Here is a 20,995-nt window from a genome sequence, read left to right as displayed (position 1 = left end):
ACTCTTGTCTGGACAGAAGGAATTTTTTCCCCTGCTTATTCTCTGTTCCCAGAAGACCAGATCAGAAGACAGATGAGTTCAGATTTATTCTTCCTTTTCCATGAACTCATCTGGCTTCCAGAGCCCTGACTTCACTGCGCCTTATCACAACCTCAAGTTAACAGTTTCTCCAAATCTAAGGCTGAGGAACCTTTCTTGAGTAGGACACATGGACCTCCGAAGTATTGTCTTGTGGCAAAAACATCTCTAGAAAATTGCTATTCCCTTTCTCAACAAGGGATAGAGATGTGTTCCTTTGTTCTAGATACACTGGTACTGTAGATCTTAGATTCATGATACATTTGCCAAATCAATTAGGAAATTCATGTTAGTGATGCAAATTAAGAGATGCCATTAACATTTTTAAAATTTTGATTATATTATACATTTGGCTTTTATGATGCACCATGTGCTGAACTTAGAACATTATATGGATTGTCTTATTTTTCACGAAAGTTGATTTTCTTATTTCTCATGAAAGTTCATTGTCTGATATGCACGCTATGATGTACCTCATTCTACACTTGCAGCAATGGAACTCAGAAGCATGAAGAGATCTGCCCAAAGTTATGAACTGAGTAAGGGATGAGCTTTGATTGGAACTCCCTCAAGATATTTCCAGTTCTCATATTATAGGACAGTGTATCTCAACTGGGGTGATTTTGCTTCCAGGGCACACTGGAGATTCTCTGCAAATGTTTTGCTTGTTACAACTGGACAGGTGCTACTGCTACCTAGTGGGTGGAGGCCAAGAATTCTGCTGTGCATTCTTCAATGCACAATGCTATACATCCCTTGTGTCCCAGGAATTAATCCCATGTGATCCTGGGGTATGATCCTTTTCATGCTCTGTAGAATTTGGTTTGCCACTTTCTATGTATACTTATCAGGGATATCAAACGGTAGTTTCCTTTTCTCTTCTTTAAAAAATGTTGGACTATTAAAAATTTTTATTGAGATATAATTCACATGCCATACAATTCACCAATCTGAAATGTACAATTCAAATTTTTAGCACATTCACAGATATGTACAACCATCAACACATTTAGAATGTTTCCTGATGAAGTTCATGATGTAGTTGTTAGAATCTGCTTACCTATGATGCCTTTCAAGAGTCTTGGCTGCTGTTCTTCCATTTTCTCCCCATTTGGCAGAGGTTGACCAGACAAAGCTGTTTGTCAGTTGAAGCTCTTGGTCAAAGAACTCCAGGAGCTGGCAGTTTGTAGTTGGGCTGAGAAAGCTCACACATGAATGGAATCAGGGTGATACATATGGAAGACACCAGTATCTAATATAGACATAGGTAGTATGGTTTATGCCTCGGGGATTTGTTGAAAATCTAGTATTCTTGAATTCATTATTTTGAAGACTCTACATTGGTGCAGAGTGAGCACGCTGGGTTGATAGGATCATACACAACATACACAATGTAGAAACTTACAGCTGTATGGATTTATGAGCATCTGAACAGCGGACCAGAACACCACCAGCTATATAATCTCATTTGATATGAACAGCATTGTAATAAACCACATGATTTAAGACAGCTTGTTATACAGCAATTGCTAACTGATATAAAAATCAAAGCAAATGGCAATGAAAGCAGATGTAATGGTCTACTGCTTTTTATTTTAAGCATATGTGTTGATTTGGAGACAATATTCCTGATTATTTTTTAAACTTGTTTCAAATAACTAGATTATCAATGAGCTCAATTAAGGTTCTGTTCCAGGAAACTTGGAGGGGTTAGAAGGACATGCATGCTGTACAGATGAATGGTGATCCTGAATCACAGACTGGGTAAAAATGTAAGGATTATTGTGAATCATCCTTTGACCACAAAGGCTGAAGACTCCTGAGCAGGAAGCAGGTGTGTAATTGTTTACCTTGCTATTGTTCCTTCACTGTTTCTAATTCTTTACTGATTATGACAAAATTTATAAAAGAGGAGATCCCTTGTTCAGACCAATAGAGAAGCCATAATTATAGGCAGCACGGGAATTTTTTACCCAAAAAAAGAATAACACAGGGAGTTCAACTTGGTGCTCTGTGACAACCTAGAGGAGTAATATGGTGTGGGAGGGAGGCTCAAGAGGGATACTCCAGTATTCTTGACGGAAAATCTCATGGACAGAGAAGCTCGGCAGGCAACAGTCCATGGGATTGCAAAACAGGTAAACACAATTTAGCGACTAAACAACAACAACACGTGGTAGATATTGGGGACACAGGCTGAATAATTGTATGACACCAGGAGACCAGTTATAAAACTCAGTGGCATGAATAAAGTCGATATTATCAGGAGGGCAGTTAAAGTGGTGATACAGAAAAATGACAGTGCCAAAATCAAAACATTGGTTTCAGACTTTACTCTGCAGTTGAATTCTATAAGTTACTTTAGCTGCCAAAGGCAGTTTTTCCTGGTGAGTAGAGAAGAATTTTTTTTAAAATGCTTGAGATGGATGTTGCTTAAGACAAAGGCCTTAAGGAATCCGATCTTTCCTACCAAATAAATGGAAATTTCCAAATATTTCTCACCCATGTTTGGGAAAAATTTAGGGAAAACAGAAAAATAGAAAAAAAATGGAAAATTGTCCATGCATCAGCTATTAAGAAAGCTTAATCGGTGACTTAAATTATATGCTGAATTTTAAATCAAAGAATGCAAAAGCCAGGCAATACATATAAGGAACAAGTGCTCTTTCCACAATCTGATCAAGAATAACAATTTCTGACTCTAATGCTTTGAGCACTGCAATTACCAGCACTCCCTCAGCCCCAGGACAAATGGCCCTTTCATAGCTGTCACTCCAAAGAATCTTCTCAGAGCCCTCTTTATGTCTTTATTTCTCAGACTGTAGATGAAAGGGTTCAACATGGGTGTGACCACAATGTACATCACTGAGGCTATTGCACTTGAGTGTGAGCTGTGGGTAGCAGTAGAGCTAAGATACAATCCTAAACCCGTACAATAAAATAAGGAAGCAACAGAGAGGTGAGATGCACAGGTGGAAAATGCTTTATACTTCCCCTCAGCTGATGAGATTCTATGTATGCAGGAAACTATCCTAGAGTATGAGTAACATATCCCAGCCAGGGGGATAGCACCAAAGAGCCCAACTGCAAAATACATCACAGTGTTATTAAGAAAGGTGTCAGAACAGGTAAGTTGGAGTACTTCTTTCAAGTCACAGAAAAAGTGGGGGATTTCTAGGTCTGTACAGAAATACAGTCTCAGTACCAGTAAGCTTTGTACCAAGGAATTCAGGGCACTCATCATCCAAGACAGCAGCACCATCAGTCCACAGAGAATAGGGCTCATGATGACTGTGTACTGCAGGGGGTGACAGATGGCTATGAAGCGGTCATAGGACATGACAGTTAGAATTAAGTTCTCCAACTCTACAAATAGTATGTAAAAATGCATCTGGGTGATGCAGCCTTCATAGGAAATGACGTTGCTCTGTGTCTGTATGTTCACCAGCATCTTTGGGATAGTGGTGGAGATGAAACAGATGTCTACAAAGGACAGGTTGGAGAGGAAGAAGTACATGGGGGTGTGGAGGTGGGAGTCTGAGATGGTGGCAAGAATGATGAGCAGATTCCCAAACACAGTGATCAAGAACATGGAGAGGAAAAGTCCAAATATGAGAGGCTGCAGTTCTAGTTCCTCTGATAATCCCAGAAGAATAAATTGTGCCATTCCTGTATCATTTTGTAGTACCATGTGGTGGTGATCACTACTAGGGAAGAAAAAAAAATAGCATGATTAATTTCTACATGTGTGCACATTAACACAGTAAAATGCTATGAATTACAATATTTGATCATCTTTAAGGAATCTACTGTGTCATCTGTGATTAGAAATTCCTGTCTAACACTCAACCTTTTCCCCAAGAGGTCATGATTATACAGTTTTAAAACAAATGTCTTTCATATATTCTAGAAATTCATGTTGAGTACCAACCATCTTTTAGGGTAAATGTGTGAGATGCTGAGAACAAAACTTCCAACAATGCAATGATGAAGGAAGAATATGAGTTAACAAATGAAAAAAATATATATGCCATCTCATGTGATGACAGATGATATGGGAAAAAAAGGCAAGTATAAATTACCATGCATGGATTTATTACATTTTACTGAGAGTTCAGGAAGATCTGCAAAAAAAGAGACCTGAAGCAAGACAAAGCAGAGACATCAGTTTACCCGGGGGACCTTTGTGCCCTATGAGGAAAAGAGTCTGCAACGTACCTGAGGGTAGGGCTTGTTTCAAATATTAGAGACTCAAAAGGCAGCAAAAGTGTCAAGGGGAAAAAGCAAGAGCGAGTGTGAGGAGAAATGGTATCAGAGGATGCTAAGGAACAAGGTCTTCCTGCTACAGCTGAACCTTCAAGACACAAGGAGTCCTTCATCCGCATGTTGTTACTTTCACATTTTTATATTTGTTTTGATTCCTGTGAATTAAAACGAATTGACTCCTTTATTTGCATCTTCTGGTTGACATTACTGTGTCTGTGTTTTAAGGGTAACATTTTGGAGTGGATAAATTTAAGTGTCACTTCCCAGAGAACTGCTCATTCCCCACAACACACACACACACACATACACACAACACACACACTTACACACATCATGTCTTACTGGACTTGTTACTCTCTGGCTCTTCTCACTTTTGGCCACAATAATTATGAAGGGAGTAATGAAAGAAAGTCATCAACACTACGTTATCTTTGAACAAGGAAATGTAGAAATAGTACCCAAATTCTGGATGGTAAGCTTTCCATGGACTATATTCCATTCAAATATGACTACTTTGTACCCTGTATTGGGTTTCCCCTGTGGTTCAGCAGTAAATAATCCCCCTGCAGTGCAGGAGATGTAAGAGACATGGGTTTAATCCCTGGGTTGGGAAGATCCCCTGGAGGAGAGCATGGCATTTTTGCCTAGAGAATCCCATGGACTGAGGAGCCTGGTGGGCTACAGTCCATGGGCTTGCAAAGCATTGGACACGACCGAAGCAATTGAGCAAGATGCATGCATCAAAAAAATTAAAAGTAGTTCAAAAACTGAGAGAATGAAAAGTCCTGTGGAAGAAAATTAGGTCTACGTGTGGGTCACATTCCTTGGTGGTTGCCTTGTCCTATGGTACAGGTCTTAGGGTATGTATACTTCAGTTAAGCAGACATTTCATTCTCTAGGACAAGTCTGATGGCATCAGGGATCTACATCATGGTCTCCCCCACAAATCTGTATTGAATACTTTCATTTTCAAAGCAAAATCTAATAAACTCAGCTGGTCCCTAAGAGATCATGAAAGATTCCTTGATTCTGGTAGCTTTCCAAGAACAGTTATATTGTCTTGATGCTCAAAATACCTCACAAAATATTCTAGAGCAATTTATCAAAGCATGAAGGAGTAATCATTTTAGGACAACAGAAGCATTCCAGTAGAAAGTGAGCAGAGGGAATAGGGCTTCCTTGGTGGCTCAGATGGTAAAGAATCTGCCTGAAATGCAGGAGACCCAGGTTTGATCCTTAGGTCATGAAGATTCCCTGGAGTAGGAAGTGGCAACCCACTCCAGTATTCCTGCTTGGAGAAACCCATGAATAGAGGAGCCTGGCGGTCTACAGTCCATGGGGTCACAAAGAGTTGGACACAACAGAGCGACTAACACTTCCAAGGGATTAAACCCACAACTGACAACAGAAAATAGACAATACACAATAATAGATGAGGATTTTAAAAGATAAATGGTAACAGACTTTTGTAAATGATCTTGACTACAAAGCTTTTGATTCAGAAAACTGACTTTTGAAACTCGGTGCTATCACATATTAGCTGTTTGAATGTAGTGGATCTACAGACCCATTCTAAACATTAATGACCTAATTCAAATAGTGAGGATAGTGGTATCTATCCTCCTAAGTTGGAAGGCAAATTTAGCCAATATATATAAAAGTATAGCATAGTTCCTTTCTCATACTAAATTACCAGGTATCATAGAGATGTGAATTTGCTTGTTTTTTCTTTCTACTTTCCAAATGCCTCCCTTGCTTCCCTACTCTTGGTATTGAAGAATTCCAAAGTAAGACTCCTTTTCATACTCCCCTTTGCATTCTAAGCACAATATTTTCCTGTGAATATCTAATATGAGGAAAGATACTGTGAAATGTTTGTCTCAAGAACACTGTTGCAAGGCAGTACCTACTTCCATAGATGTAGGTCTAACTAATAAAAATGGAAGGTATTCAAATACTTCCCAAGTTTAAAAGTCTTTTTGTAAATGTGGATATTTCACTTTACATGCCTCCAAACCCACTTTTCTTACTCTCCTTAAATGTACAACTCCTCTAATATGCTCTGATTTTACTGGAACCACTTTATGCTCCGCATTGCTTTTTCATTCTCATCCAACTGGATTTCCATTCCCATCACTTAATTGTCAACACTGGCTTTTGTGCTGCTGAGTTCATCAGACACTTCGCCAAAATTTTTAACATATCAAATAAATGAATTTTAAGTTAATTGGTCAACCTAATAAACAACATTGGCTAACATATCAGCCCTGGTGTGGGCCGATTAGGCTCTCAAGTGACCTCAGAAAAAAGTTTTCCACTTGTATTCTCTCTCAAATTTCCTTGAAGTACCTGTAGAACTCTCACACTCACCTGGTTGGGGATGACAAGAGGAAAGTCCCTGTGAGGATATCCAAGTTCCTCCGTGGATGGTTGATGATGAAGACTGAAGCTCTGTCCTCAGGCAGGTCAGAAGGAAAAAGGGAAGCTTTGATCCTTATTCAAATGTAGGACTCCAAAACCAATAACCATGCCCTGTGAACCTCAATGTTGTACAGATTGAGGGATGCAGCCAAGGAGATTTTACAGCTCCGCATGTCTGTTCATTCGGGACTGTTTCCATTGTTACTCCCACATCTGAGCACAACACTTCCCTGTGGGACACTAGTCTAGATAGGAAAATTTTCCCGATGAGTCTTTGTTCGCAGAAGACCAATTAGAAGTCAGATGAATCTAGTTTTTATCACCTTCTTCCCATGAACTTGCCTGCCTTCCAGAGGTCTAACCTCTTTGCACTTTATCCTTGTGTGTGTTAAGTCGCTTCAGTTGTGTCCAATTCTTTGCAACCCTATGGACTGTAACCTGCCAGGGACCTCTGTCCATGGTAGTCTCCAGGCAGGAATACTGAAATGGGTTGCTATGCCCTCCTCCAGGAGATCTTCCCAACTCACAGATCGAACGCACGTCTCATGTCTCCTGCATTGGCAAGTGGGTTATTTTCCAGTAGGGCCACAAGGAAAGCCCCATATCAACTATACTTCAAATGAAAAAATAACTTAAGGAAGCAAAAAATGGAATTGACTTAATGATGTGACATGGATTAGTAAAAAAATTGGCAAAAGAGGAGACGAAGTTCAGTTCAGTTGCTCGGTAGTGTCTGACTCTTTGCAACCCCATGGACTGCAGCAACCCAGGCTTCCCTGTCCATCACTAGCTCCTGGAGCTTGCTCAAACTCATGTCCTTTGAGTTGGTGATGTCATCCAATCATCTCATCCTCTGTCATCCCCTTCTCCTGCCTTCAATCTTTCCCAGCATCAGGGTCTTTCCCAAGGAGTCAGTTCTTTGCATCATGTGGCCAAAGTATTGGAGCTTCAGCTTCAGCATCAGTCCTTCCAATGAATATTCAAGACTGGTTTCCTTTAGGACTGACTGGTTTGATCTCCTTGCAGTCGAAGGGACTCTCAAGAGTCTTCTCCAACAACACAGTTCAAAAGCATCAATTCTTTGGGGCTCAGCCTTCTTTATACTCCAACTCTCACATCCATACGTGACTACTGGAAAAACTATAGCTTTGACTAGATGGACCTTTTTTTTGGCAAAGTAATGTCTCTGCTTTTTGATATGCTCTATAGGTTGGTCATAGCTTTTCTTCCAAGGAGCAAGCATCTTTTGATTTCATGGCTGCACTCACCATCTGTAGTGATTATGGAGCCCCCCAAAATAAAATCTCTCACTGTTGCAATTGTTTCTCCATTTATTAGCCATGAAGTGATGGGACATGATGCCAAGATCTTAGTTTTTTGAATGTTGAGTTTTAAGCCAAATTTTTCACTCTCCTCTCTCACTTTCATCAAGAGGATCTTTAGTTCCTCTTCACTTTCTGCCATAAGGGTGGTGGTCTGTTTATCTGAGATTATTGATATTTCTCACGGCAATCTTGATTCCAGCTTGTGCTTCATCCAGCCCAGTGTTTCTCATGATATATTCTGCATATAAGTTAAATAAGCAGGGTGACAATATACAACCTTGGCATACTCCTTTCCCAATTTGGAACCAGTCTGTTGTTCCATGTCCAGTTCTAACTATTGCTTCTTGACCTGCATACAGATTTCTCAGGAGGCAAGTAAGGTGGTTTGGTATTCCCATCTCTCGAAGAATTTTACACTCTTTGTTGTGATCGACACAGTCAAAGGTTTTGGTGTAATCAATAAAGCAAAAGTAGATGTTTTCTGGAACTCTCTTGCTTTTTCTATGATCCAATGGATAATGGAAATTTGATCTCTTTTTCCTCTGCCTTTTCTAAATCCAACTTGAACTTCTGGAAGTTCACAGTTCATGTACTGTTGGAGCCTGGCTTGAAGAATTTTGGTTATTACTTTGCTGGTGTGTGAGATGAGTGCAATCATGTGGTAATTTGAACACTTTTTGGCATTGTCCTTCTTTGGGACTGGAATGAAAACTGACCTTTTCCAGTCCTGTGGCCACTGCTGAGTTTTAACTGAATGTAATATTCAATGTTCCTAGAAACAATGGCACATAGTAGATGTTCAATTCTTTGTTGAATGAATCAGGAATCAGGTACAGCAGAGATGTACATTGAGCTTTCCAGCTGGCTCAGTTGATAAAGAATCCACCTGTAATGCAAGAGGCCCGGATTAAATCCATGGGTCGGGAAGATCCTTTGGAGAGGGAATGGCTACTCACTCCAGTATTCTTGCTTGGAGAATTTCATGGACAGAGAAACCTGATGGGTTACAGTCTCTGGGATCCCAAAGGGTCAGGCATGACTGAGAACTAACACTTTCACTTTTCATAGTGATTTCAAGATAACTGAATGCAACAATATTGAATAAAAATCTACAATTAATTTATATAAGGACATAAAATATTAACACTTTAATGATATCAGCATAGGCTACTATTTCAACTTAAATTCCCAAAGACTTAGAAATAAAATAACTTAATGGATTTTAAAATGTGGGAATACAGGAGTACTCAAGTTATAATTTTTTCTCATATTAATATATTTGGATTCAAAGACACTTATGAAAGATGAAGGTGATCTTTTTCCAATGGCAAAAGAGTGCTTTCCAGATGCTCACCAAAGGTGATACAACTTTTAGAAATACATTTAATCAAAAAAGGCTGATAAAAGCAGTAACAAGTAACAGATTTCCATGTACATAAATGTATAAAAGGTTATTTATTAGCACTATGCAGGACAACATTCACTCTTATTTTTGTTTATAACAAGGATTTGCAAGTGACAAGTATTAAAGTCACAGCTCAATTATTGCAGTAAACAAACAAACAAAAAGTAGAAAAGCAATGGAAAGAACACCATATGACTGAGTTATATGGAACTAAAGAGCCTCTTGATGAAAGTGAAACAGGACAGTGAAAAACTGGCTTAAAACTCAACAATTAAAAATGGCATCCAGTCCCATCACCTCATGGCAAATGGATGGGGAAACAATGGAAACAGTGACAAACTTTATTTTCTTGGGCTCCAAAATCACTGCAGATGGTGACTGCATCCATGAAAATGAAAGATGCTTGCTCCTTGGAATAAAAGCTATGACCAACCTAGACAGCATATTAAAAAGCAGAGACATTACTTTACTGACAAAGGTCCACATAGTCAAAGCTATGGTTTTTCCAGTAGCCAGGTATGGATGTCAGAGTTGGAGTATAAAGAAGGCTGAGTGCAGAAGAATAGATGCTTTTGAACTATGGAGTTGGAGAAGACTTAAGAGTCCCTTGGACTGCAAGGAGATCAAACCAGTCAGCCCTAAAGGAAATAAATCCTGAATATTCATTGGAAGGACTGATGCTGAAGCTGAAACTCCAACACTTTGGCCACCTAATGCAAGGAACTGACTCTTTGGAAAAGACCCTGATGCTGGGAAAGATTGAATACAGGAGGAGAAGGGGATGACAGAGGATGAGATGATTGGATGGCATCACCAACTCAATGGACATGAGTTTGAGCAAGCTCCAGGAACTGGTGATGGACAGGGAAGCCTGGGTTGCTACAGTCCATGGGGTCACAAAGAGCTGGACACGACCGAGTGACATAGCTGAACTGAGTGATAAAAAGAACAACATATGACTGAGTATATGTTATCAAACATTCTCACTAATATATCTACATACATAAAATAATTAAATTGCATGCAACAATTTTGTGAAAAAATGAAACATCAAATTTTTGTTGAAAAGTATGGTCAAACAGGAACGCAAGCAATCCAATCTGAGCATACAAAACAAAGGACTCTCACAGACAATGTTTTTTATCAAGAAACTAAATAACTAAAAAGAGGAAATATATATACAGCATCATTGGTAATAAAATAATTGCAAGGTGTAATAATAATAATAATTAAAGCTCTTTAGTGTACCCATTTTCACATAAAAAATTTTACGTGAATATCCAGAGAGAGAGAAGGTACTGTGGTATATAAGTTCCAAGAAATGCTGCAGAAGGCATGTATTTGCATAAATCCCTTGGTCAGGATTTATTTTTGTAATCGTTATTGCAAAATTCAGACTTAAATAGAAGAATGTAGGGAAAACCACTAGGCCATTCAGGTAGAACCTAAATCAAATCTCTTATGATTGCATAGTGGAAGTGATAAATAGATTCAAGGGATTAGATCTGAAAGACAGAGTGCCTGAAGAATGACGGATGAAGTTTCATAACATTGTTCACCAGGTAGTGATCAAAACCATCCCCAAGAAAAAGAAATGTAAAAAGGCAAAATGATTGCCTGAAGAGGGCTTACAAATAGCTGAAAAATGAAGTGAAGTGAAAGGCAAAAGAGAAAAGGAAAGATATATATCTGAATGCAGATTTCCAAAGAATAGCAAGGAGAGATAAGAAAGCCTTCCTCAATGATCAATGCAAAGAAATAGAGGACAGTAATAGAATGGGAAAGACTAGAGATCTCTTCAAGAAAAGTAGAGATACTAAGGGAACATTTCAGGCAAAGATGGGCACAATAAAGGACAGAAATAGTATGGACCTAACAGAAACAGAAAATATTAAGATGAGGTGGCAAGAATACATAGAAAAATTATACAGAAAAGATCTTAATGACCCAGATAACCACAATGGTTGATCACTCACCTAGAGCCAGACATCCTGGAATGCGAAGTCAAGTGGGCCGTAGGAAGCATCACTATGAACAAAGCTAGTGGAGAGGATGGAATTCTAGCTGAACTATTTCAAATCCTAAAACATGATGCTATGAAAGTGCTTCACTCAGTGTGTCAGGAAATTTGGCCACAGTGGCCACATGACTGGTAAAGATCAGTTTTCATTCCAATCCCAAAGAAGGGCAATGCCAAAGAATGTACAAACTGCCGCACAATTTCACTCTATTCCACATGTGAGCAGTTCAGTTCAGTTCAGTCACTCAGTCGTGTCCGACTCTTTTCGACCCCATGAACTGCAGCACGCCAAGCCTCCTTGTCCATCACCAACTCCCGGACTCCACCCAAACACATGTTCTTTGAGTCGGTGATGCCATCCAACCATCTCATCCTCTGTTGTCCCCTTCTCCTCCTGCCCTCAATCTTTCCCAGCATCAAGGTCTTTTCAAATGAGTCAGCTCTTCGCATCAGGTGGCCAAAGTATTGGAGTTTCAGCTTCAACATCAGTCCTTCCAATGAACACCCAGGACTGAGCTCCTTTAGGATGGACTGGTTGGATCTCCTTGCAGTCCAAGGGACTCTCAAGAGTCTTCTCCAACACCACAGTTTTGAAGCATCAATGCTAAAAATCCCCCAAGAGAGGCTTCAACAGTACATGAACTGAGAACTTCCAGATGTACAAGCTGGATTTAGAAAAGGCAGAGGAACCAGGGATCAAATTGCCAACATCTGTTGGATCATAGAAAAAACAAGAGAATTCCAGAAAAACTTCTACTTCTGCTTCATTGACTACACTAAAGCCTTTGACAGTGTGGATCACAACAAACTGTGGAAAATTCTTCAGGAGATGGGAATTCCAGATCACCTTACTTGCCTCCTGAGAAGTCTGTATGCAAGTCAAAAAGCAGCAGTTAGAACTGGACTGGTTCCAAATTGGGAAAGGAATCCATCAAGACTGTATATTTTCACCATGCTTATTTAACTTATATTCAGAGTACATCATGTGAAATGCTGAGCTGGATGAATCACAAACTGGAGTCAAGATGGCCGGGAGAAATAGCAATAACCTCATATATGCAGATGACGCCGCTCTTATGCTAGAAAGTGAAGAGGAACTAAAGAGTCTCTTGATGAAGGTGAAAGAGGAGAGAGAAAAAGCTGGCTAAAACTCAGCATTCAAAAAACTAAGATCATGGCATCTGGTCTCATCACTTCATGGCAAATAGATGGGAAACAATGGAAACAGTGACAGACTTTATTTTCTTGGGGGAGTAAAAGCTATGACAACCATCGACAGTGTATTAAAAAGCAGAAACATTACTTTGCTAACAAAGGTCCACATAGTCAAAGCTATGGCTTTTCTGGTAGTCATGTATGATTGTGAGAGTTGGGCCATAAAGAAGGCTGACTGCAGAAGAATAGATGCTTTTGAACTGTGGTGTTGGAGAAGACTCTTGAGAGTCCCTTGGACTGCAAGGAGATCAAACCAGTCAATCATAAAGGAAATTAATTCTGAATATTCATTGGAAGAACTGATGCTGAAGCTGAAGCTCCATTACTTTGGTCACCTGATGTGAAGTCGGACTCATTAGAAAAGACCCTGATGCTGGGAAAGGTTGAAGATAGGAGGAGAAGGGGATGACAGAGGATGAAACGGTTGGATGGCATCACTGACTCAAGGAAACGAGTTTGAGCAAGCTCCAGGAGATGGTGAAGGACAGGGACGCCTGAGTTAAAGCAGTCCATGGGGTCTCAAAGAATCGGACATGACTGGGACTGAAAACTTGATCAGGATCTTTCTAATTAATATGAAAACCAAGGATATGACTCGCGAGTGAACAACAGTAACAACATACCACAACCCACCTTAGAACATTATAGTGATTGTCTGCAAAAATTTTTACTTAGGATGTAGTCATAAATAAATGTATTCATCATACTACATTTATGATGTAGTCCCCTTATGCACTTCATTCCCCATTATACTAATGATACTCAGAAGGGTTTAATGTTATGCTCAATATTTTAAAACAAATAAGAGATGGAGTCTTGATTGGAATCTCTCAGGAAGCTCCCAGTTCTCAAACACTGGAGCAGTGATTCTCAACCAAGAGTGGTTTTGCCACTAAAGATATTTGGCAATATTTGAAGGAGTCCTACTGAAATCTTCTGATGTACAGGACATCATCCCATGCCAGTTATCATACTTCCCAAGTATCAACACTGAGAAGGTGATGAAACCTATTCTAGACCAGCACTTCTCTAAATCCACTGTTTCTACAAATTATCAAGGATTGTATTTCAAATGTAAATTATTATTCAGTAGGCCGGATCAGGGGCCTGGGGCCCTGCATTTCTAAGAAGATCATAAGTGTTATTTGATAGTACAGGTCCTGGTCTGTGGATGACAATTTGAGTAGCAAGGAAGTGGTTCTGAGTAAGATTCAGGTGTAAGTAATTTTAGGCCTTTACCCAGAATCCTCCAATCTTTCTTAATTTTGAAAGAAAAGATTTTTGATCATCTTTTAGGTAGTGATAAATTTTGTGTTTGATTTTTGATTTAAGTATTAAGTGACATCAAATAATTTCTATTAGAGTAAGATTTTGCAGTAGGCACGATAAGATTCTCCAAAAGATGTCTACAGGAAAATCTCAAGAACTTTGGAATAGCCTAGTTTACATAACTAGTTTAATTACAATAACAGAGGAAATAAGGTTGCTGATCATTGATCTTGATATAAGAATATTAGCACGGATATCCAGGTCAGACTAATAAATTACGATGATTCTTCTAAACATGCAAGAGAGAGGAAGAATTGTAATTAGAGAGAGAGTTAAAATGCCATGCACCTGGATTTGAATATGGAGGAAGGACCATGAACTATGGAATGGTGGTGGCCACTAGAAGCAAAACAGGAAAATGAATGTAACCTGTTCTGGAGTATCCGTAAAGATCACAGTCTTGTGGGTATCTAAATTTTTGCTCAGTGAGACTTCAGGCCTCTGACCTTATAGCATTTTATGACAGGTACTTTTTTAATCCACTGGTGTGGTAATATGTTATTGGAGCAATAGGAATTTAATAGATATTTGTCCAATCATCTACTGTTTTTAGGAGCTGAACTAAAGCCTTTCGATTCACAAAATAAGCTTCTCTTAAATAGGGCATTTTGTGTTGAACTCCCACCATTTATAGGAGAAAATTAGAGTCACTTTAGAGATCTTTTTCCCATTAGTTGATATAGAGAATTTTTCTTTATCTAAATGTAAATGTGGCTCTGATTTTGAGGCCTTTGAAATTTAAGATAGGAAAAGTACATCATTATTGAAATTAATATCCTACTTTAAATCTTTGTGTTAACATTTCTACATTCTTTCCAGTTTATGTTAATTCAAGCATTCTTTTTTATTCTCACTTCTATCCTTCCAACTTTCTTTCAACACAATGGGTGAGATTACTAATGAGACTGTGTGCAATACATATATGTGTGAGTGGGTTTATTTCAGAGAATGGTGTATACAGATGAAGGCACATATAAACATATATGTACTCTTAACCTTGAACATGGTTTGTTGACTCAGCAAATATTTCTATACATTCCATCCATACCTCACAATATCCAAGTGAAGCTAGAATTTATCATCTCATATTTCCTTATGAAATGAAAACTGAGGCTCAGGGCAATTATATTGTTAACAACAACATCACAAAGAAATTAAAACTTATTGTGCACCCTTTTAAATTATTCACAAGTGAAACCAATTAGTATACTCTTAATGTTTGAAATTTAGAAAATTGTATACTTTTAAAATGTGCAGTTTACTGTATGTAATTACATGTTAATGAATTAGCTAAAAATTAAATATTTCTGGTGTTTCATGGATTAGGGTAATATGTTAAGCACAGGTAGTTGAGTCACACTTAAAACTGGTTGCAGATAGATCTTTTAGGAAGAAAGAAAAGTGTAAAAGTGTTTAATTTATATATTTTATATCATATATATCATATACATATGATATTTATATTATCCATTGACTTTTACTGATTATGAAAGGAATTAGAATGGGGAAAATATTTCATTTAGAGCATTGAAAAGAATCATATTCTTAGGCAGCAACAATGGAATTCTTTCAAGTAGAAAAAACACAATTACACCAAACAATCCTTTGCCCCAGTGATAAACCTCTTTACACACAAACAATGAATTCACATACACCAATAAGTAAATGACACCATGAAAAAAAGTTTGCATAGAAGTAATCTGACACAAATTTTTGCTACATCATACTTAAGTTCCCCTCTGACTCTAGGTTTTATAACGTCAAACTCTTACGGAAATTTTTGTTTCACGTACACACCAATTATAGACATGTTTTTGATGCTCACTTTTGCCAGTGATTCATGTGGGTAAAGTGGACACTGAGCTACATAGAGAACAGTACTCTGTGAGGGCATAAAACCAGATGACGTACTATGAAACACGTGATTTGTTCATGTCTACATTTTCAGAAAGACCAATTACAGTGGTGATGTTCCAAGGTACGATAAACCAAAATGTGATAAAATGTAGCTTCATATTTTACTCTTCTATGAAATTATGTAACAGGTTTGGGTACAGTTTTTTTCCATAGAAGTAGCAAAATTCCTGATTATTCTTTAGTAAAATGAAAGAAAATTACTCAGTATAAAGTATTTCATTTCAGAAGAATTTATTCTTAAGAAATGGGTGAAGTCTCATGAGATAAATGGAAATTTACATATATGTCACACAAGAAGTTGAATCAATTTGAGAGAGTAGAAAAATGACAAAAGAAAAAACTTAGAAAACAGAGAAAAGTTAATAAAGGATGTTTTTAAAATTGTATAGATAAGTTGAAATAAAAGAAATGGAAATACCAGGCTATAAATTGAAGAAGCAATTACTATCATAACAATCTGAGCAAAGAATCACAATATCTGCCTATGAGGTTTTGAGTCCTGCTATCATGGGCATTTCTTCAGTTCAAGGGCAAATGGCCCTATTAAAAAGTTTCCATCCCAAAGAATCTTTTCAGAGCCTTCTTTACTTCTTTATTTCTCAGACTATATGAAGGGGTTCAGCATGGGTTTGACCACAGTGTACATCTCTGAGGCTATTTCACTTGCTTCTGAGCTGTGGGTACCAACCGAGCTAAGGTACACTCCTAAACACGTACAATAAAATAAGGAGACAACTGAGAGGTGAGATGCACAGGGGGATAATGCGTTATACTTCCCCTGAGCAGATGAGATTCCACAGATAGAGGACACTATCTTAGAGTAAGAGTAAAGGATACCAGCCAGGGGAACATCCCCTAGAACTCCAGATCCAAAATACAGCACCATGTTATTGAAGAAAGTGTGTCAGAACAGGCAAATTGGATTAGCTGTTTGATTTCCAAAAAAAGTGGTAGATTTCCAAGAGTGAGCAGAAGGACAATCGCAATATCATTAAGCTGTATAACAAGGATTTCAGGACACTAATGATCTAGGACCCCAGAACCAGCCATCCACAGAGCTAGGAGTTCATGGTGACTGTGCAATGCAAGGGGTGGCAAGTGCCATGAAGTGGTCACAGGCCATCACAGTCAGGAGAAAGTCATCTAATCCTGCAAAGAGAATGTAAAAATGCATCTGGACAATGCAGCCTTCATAAGTTATGACTTTTGCTCTGTATCTGAACATTTTGCAGCATCTTTGGGGTGGTGGTGGAGGTGAAGTAGATGTCTACAAAGGACAGGTTGGAGAGGAAGAAGTACATGGGGGTGTGGAGGTGGGGGTCTGAGCTGATGGTCAAGATGATGAGCAGGTTTCCAAACACAGTGATCAGGTACATGGAGAGGAGAAGCCTAAATATGCAGGGCTGCAGTTCTGGTACCTCTGAAAGTCCCATGAGAAGAAATTTTGAAATGTGTGTATTGTTCCCTGGTTCCATACGGTGAAGGTGACTCTTGGAAAAAAAGAGAACAATATGAATAATTTTCCCTGAAATTGGCATAACTCACATAGCTGAAATACTATAATTTCTATTTTGCTTGCAAGAAACTGATGTTAATATATTATATATAGATAGATCCTCCCTGAAGGTGTATCCCATTTCACCTCTCACCCAGTATTCTTATCACATTGTCATCATACTTCCAAAGAGTTCATGTATTTTCAGTTTTAATGAGAAATTCTTTCAGATATTTGAGAAATATTTTATATTGAGGGCCAACATGCTCCAAGCACATATAAGGAATAAGTAGAGGTGCTGAAAAACAAATTTCCCACAATCCAAGGATGGTGAAAGATGATATTCAATTAAATATATTTTATGTCAGAAGGTGAAAGATGTTTTGAAGAAAATAAAAACAGATGTAAAGGAGAGAGTAGGAGGGAAATTTATTATGTACTGAGTGTTCAGGAAAGGCCAACAAACAAGAGGTTATTTGAAGAGATGTTAAGAAAGAGACAGAAGGATATATTATGACACCAGGAGAAGTGTGTGCCTGGAAGAGGGAACAGCTATTGCAAAGGTCCTGAGCAAGACTCTTGTTCCACATGTTCGAATGCAAACAAGGAAGCCAGAGAAATGAGCAGGAAGGGGAGTGATTAGAGATGGTGTCAGGGATGCTGAGGATCAAGATGGCCTCTCTGTTACAACTGACACCTCAGTCCACAGAGAATCCCTCCTTCCATGTTGTCTTTGCACTTTATTAATTTTCTTGCAAAAATGTCCTCTGAATTATATTAGATCCCTTTCATAGTTCCATCTGTTGATTGAGTTCTGGTCTCTGTGAACTTCTAATGTCAACTTAATATCTGAGTCCAGTTGCCTCAGCTTTAAGAAATGCTCTCACTTCACAAGGCACAGGCACGCGCACGCGCACACACACACACACCCCACAGCCTCCTGGACTACATTACTGTCATGAATTTCTCATCCAGAACCAACCTCCTTGGGCCGTGAGTGGTTACAACTCAAGCTGGTTGGATCAGATTAACTGTCTCCTAAACAATGTTTAAATGGTACCCAGAAATTCTAGTTCATAAGCTACTGAGAGAGTAATAAAGTTAGGGTTCCTTTTAGCTACAACCACTTTCTGCCCTGTATTTGAAGAAATATAAAAAGTATGGGAGAGAGAGATAAAATGAAGGGAAAAGATCTAACAAGCTCAAATCGTCCCTGAGACAATGGGACAAAGAAAAGCTTCCTTGGTTTGGCAACATTTCAACTTTAGCTACATCTCCTTGATGCCCAGGAAAAATCATAAAGAAATATATCTCTTTTCCAAGGAGAGAAACAGTTATATCTATATGATGTGAAAAACCAAAACCATACAGATTTAATATCCCAAGAGAAAAATAAGTAAAGAGAGTAAACTCATAATTCAAAAATAAAAACACAAAAAATATGACAAAAGTTTCATATGTGTTACATGAAGCAGTAGAAGATGTCTTTCCTGTGCTTTTCCTTATAATTTGACCTTTTTCTGCGTGGTCTGATACTGAATGAGACAAGCCCTGTCTCTCTCTCTCTCTTTTTTAAATTAGTTTATTTTCTATTTTTTAACTTTACAATATTATATTTGTTTTGTCATACATTGACATGAATCCACCATGGGTGTACATGTTTTCCACTTCCAGAACACCCCTTTTTTCTTAAGAGTCGTAATTTGTTTGCTACTCTTGGTCTTAATGTTTTCACTTTTTTAATCAATCCAATGGGCACACTTCAAGTCTACATCTGGTCTTTGTCCAACAGGCAAGGGCCTTTACAGACCATACTCTATAAAGTCAGAGCAGGCCATGAAAATTCCTTCTCTTATTCTGGATAAATTTCTTTACCTGATTTAAGCCTGAAGACTATATTTTATTTCAGTGTACTGTGATATTGTCACTATATTGCAAGATACTAATCATCAGAGTTCAGGATCTGAGCCACAGTCCACTCCCGATCTTATTTTTGCTGACTGTATAGAGCTTCTCCATCTTTGGCTGGAAAGAATATAATCAATCTGATTTCGGTGTTGACCATCTGGTGATGTCCACATGTAGAGTCTTCTCTTGTGTTGTTGGAAGAGGGTGTTTGCTATGACCAGTGTGTTCTCTTGTCAAAACTCCATTCGCCTTTGCCCTGCTTCATTCTGTACTCCAAGGCCAAATTTGCCTGCTACGCCAGGTGTTTCCTGACTTCCTACTTTAGCATTCCAGTCCCCTATAATGAAAAGGACATCTTTTTTGGGTGTTATTTCTAACAGGTCTTGTAGGTCTTCATAGAACCGTTCAACTTCAGCTTCTTCAGCGTTACTGGTCGGGGCATAGACTTGGATTACCGTGATATTAAACGGTTTTCCATGGAAATGAACACAGATCATTTTGTAGTTTTTGAGATTGCATACAAGTACTGCATTTAGGACTCTATACAGTCAGCAAAACCAAGAACAGGAGCAGACTGTGGCTCAGATCATGAACTCCTTATTGCCAAATTCAGACTTCAATTGAAGAAAGTAGGGAAAACCACTAGACCATTCAGGTATGACCTAAATCAAATCCCTTATGGTTATACACTGGAAGTGACAAATAGATTTAAGGGACTAGATCTGATAGACAGAGTGCCTGATGAACTATGGACAGAGGTTCGTGACATTGTACAGGGGACAGGGATCAAGACCATCGCCATGGAAAAGAAATGCAAAAAAGCAAAATGGCTGACTGAGGAGGCCTTACAAATAGCTGGGAAAAGAAGAAAAGCAAAAAGCAAAGGAGAAAAGGAAAGATATTCCCATCTGAAGGCAGAGTTCCAAAGAATAGCAAGGAGAGATGAGAAGGCCTTCCTCAGCTATCAATGCAAAGAAATAGAGGAAAACAACAGAATGGGAAAGACTAGAGATCTCTTCAAGAAAATTAGAGATACCAAGGGAATATTTCATGCAAAGATAGGCTCGATAAAGGACAGAAATGGTATGGACATAACAGAAGCAGAAGATATTAAGAAGAGGTGGAGGGAATACACAGAAGAACTGTACAAAAAAGATCTTCATGACCCAGATAATCACGATGGTGTGATCACTCACCTAGAGCCAGACATCCTGGAATGTGAAGTCAAGTGGGCCTTAGAAAGCATCACTATGAAAAAAGCTAGTAGAGATGATGGAATTCCAGTTGAGCTATTTGAAATCCTCAAAGGTGATGCTGTGAAAGTGCTGCACTCGATATGCCAGCAGATCTGGAAAACTCAGCAGTGGCCACAGGACTGGAAAAGGTCAGTTTTCCTCCCAATCCCAAAGAAAGGCAATGCCAAAGAATGCTCAAACTACCGAACAAATGCACTCATCTCCCACGCTAGTAAAGGAATGCTCAAAATTCTCCAAGCCAGGCTTCAGCAATACGTGAACCATGAACTTCCAGATGTTCAAGCTGGTTTTAGAAAAGGCAGAGGAACCAGAGATCAAATTGCCAACATCCGCTGGATCATCGAAAAAGCAAGAGAGTTC

General features: G+C 38.7%; 1 protein-coding gene and 1 long non-coding RNA gene across 2 annotated transcripts; one reads left to right on the top strand and one right to left on the bottom strand.

The window, feature by feature from the left end:
• The first annotated feature begins 44 nt into the window (after positions 1–44).
• Positions 45–4,528, top strand: LOC145509116 (uncharacterized). The gene is made up of 3 exons (XR_014055864.1): positions 45–617; positions 1,775–1,912; positions 4,020–4,528. It is a non-coding gene; the product is annotated as an uncharacterized LOC145509116 (long non-coding RNA).
• On the bottom strand, positions 2,801–3,814 carry LOC145509322 (olfactory receptor 7A17-like). Its single transcript, XM_081497905.1, has one exon. The coding sequence runs from the start codon at positions 3,767–3,769 to the stop codon at positions 2,801–2,803; it is 969 nt and encodes a 322-aa protein (XP_081354031.1). The 5' UTR covers positions 3,770–3,814.
• Positions 4,529–20,995: the final 16,467 nt, after the last annotated feature.

This window comes from Giraffa tippelskirchi, chromosome 6 (assembly GCF_054371585.1).
Source record: "Giraffa tippelskirchi isolate mGirTip1 chromosome 6, T2T-mGirTip1v1.2.pri, whole genome shotgun sequence".
NCBI classification, from domain to species: Eukaryota; Metazoa; Chordata; class Mammalia; order Artiodactyla; family Giraffidae; genus Giraffa; species Giraffa tippelskirchi.
The sequence above is the reverse complement of the archived record's forward strand: the minus strand, read 5'-3'. Positions and strand labels throughout refer to the sequence as shown.

Coding starts and splice junctions, on each gene's coding strand:
- LOC145509322 (XM_081497905.1), bottom strand. CDS start 3,769: ATGGTACTACAAAATGATACAGGAATGGCACAATTTATTCTTCTGGGA.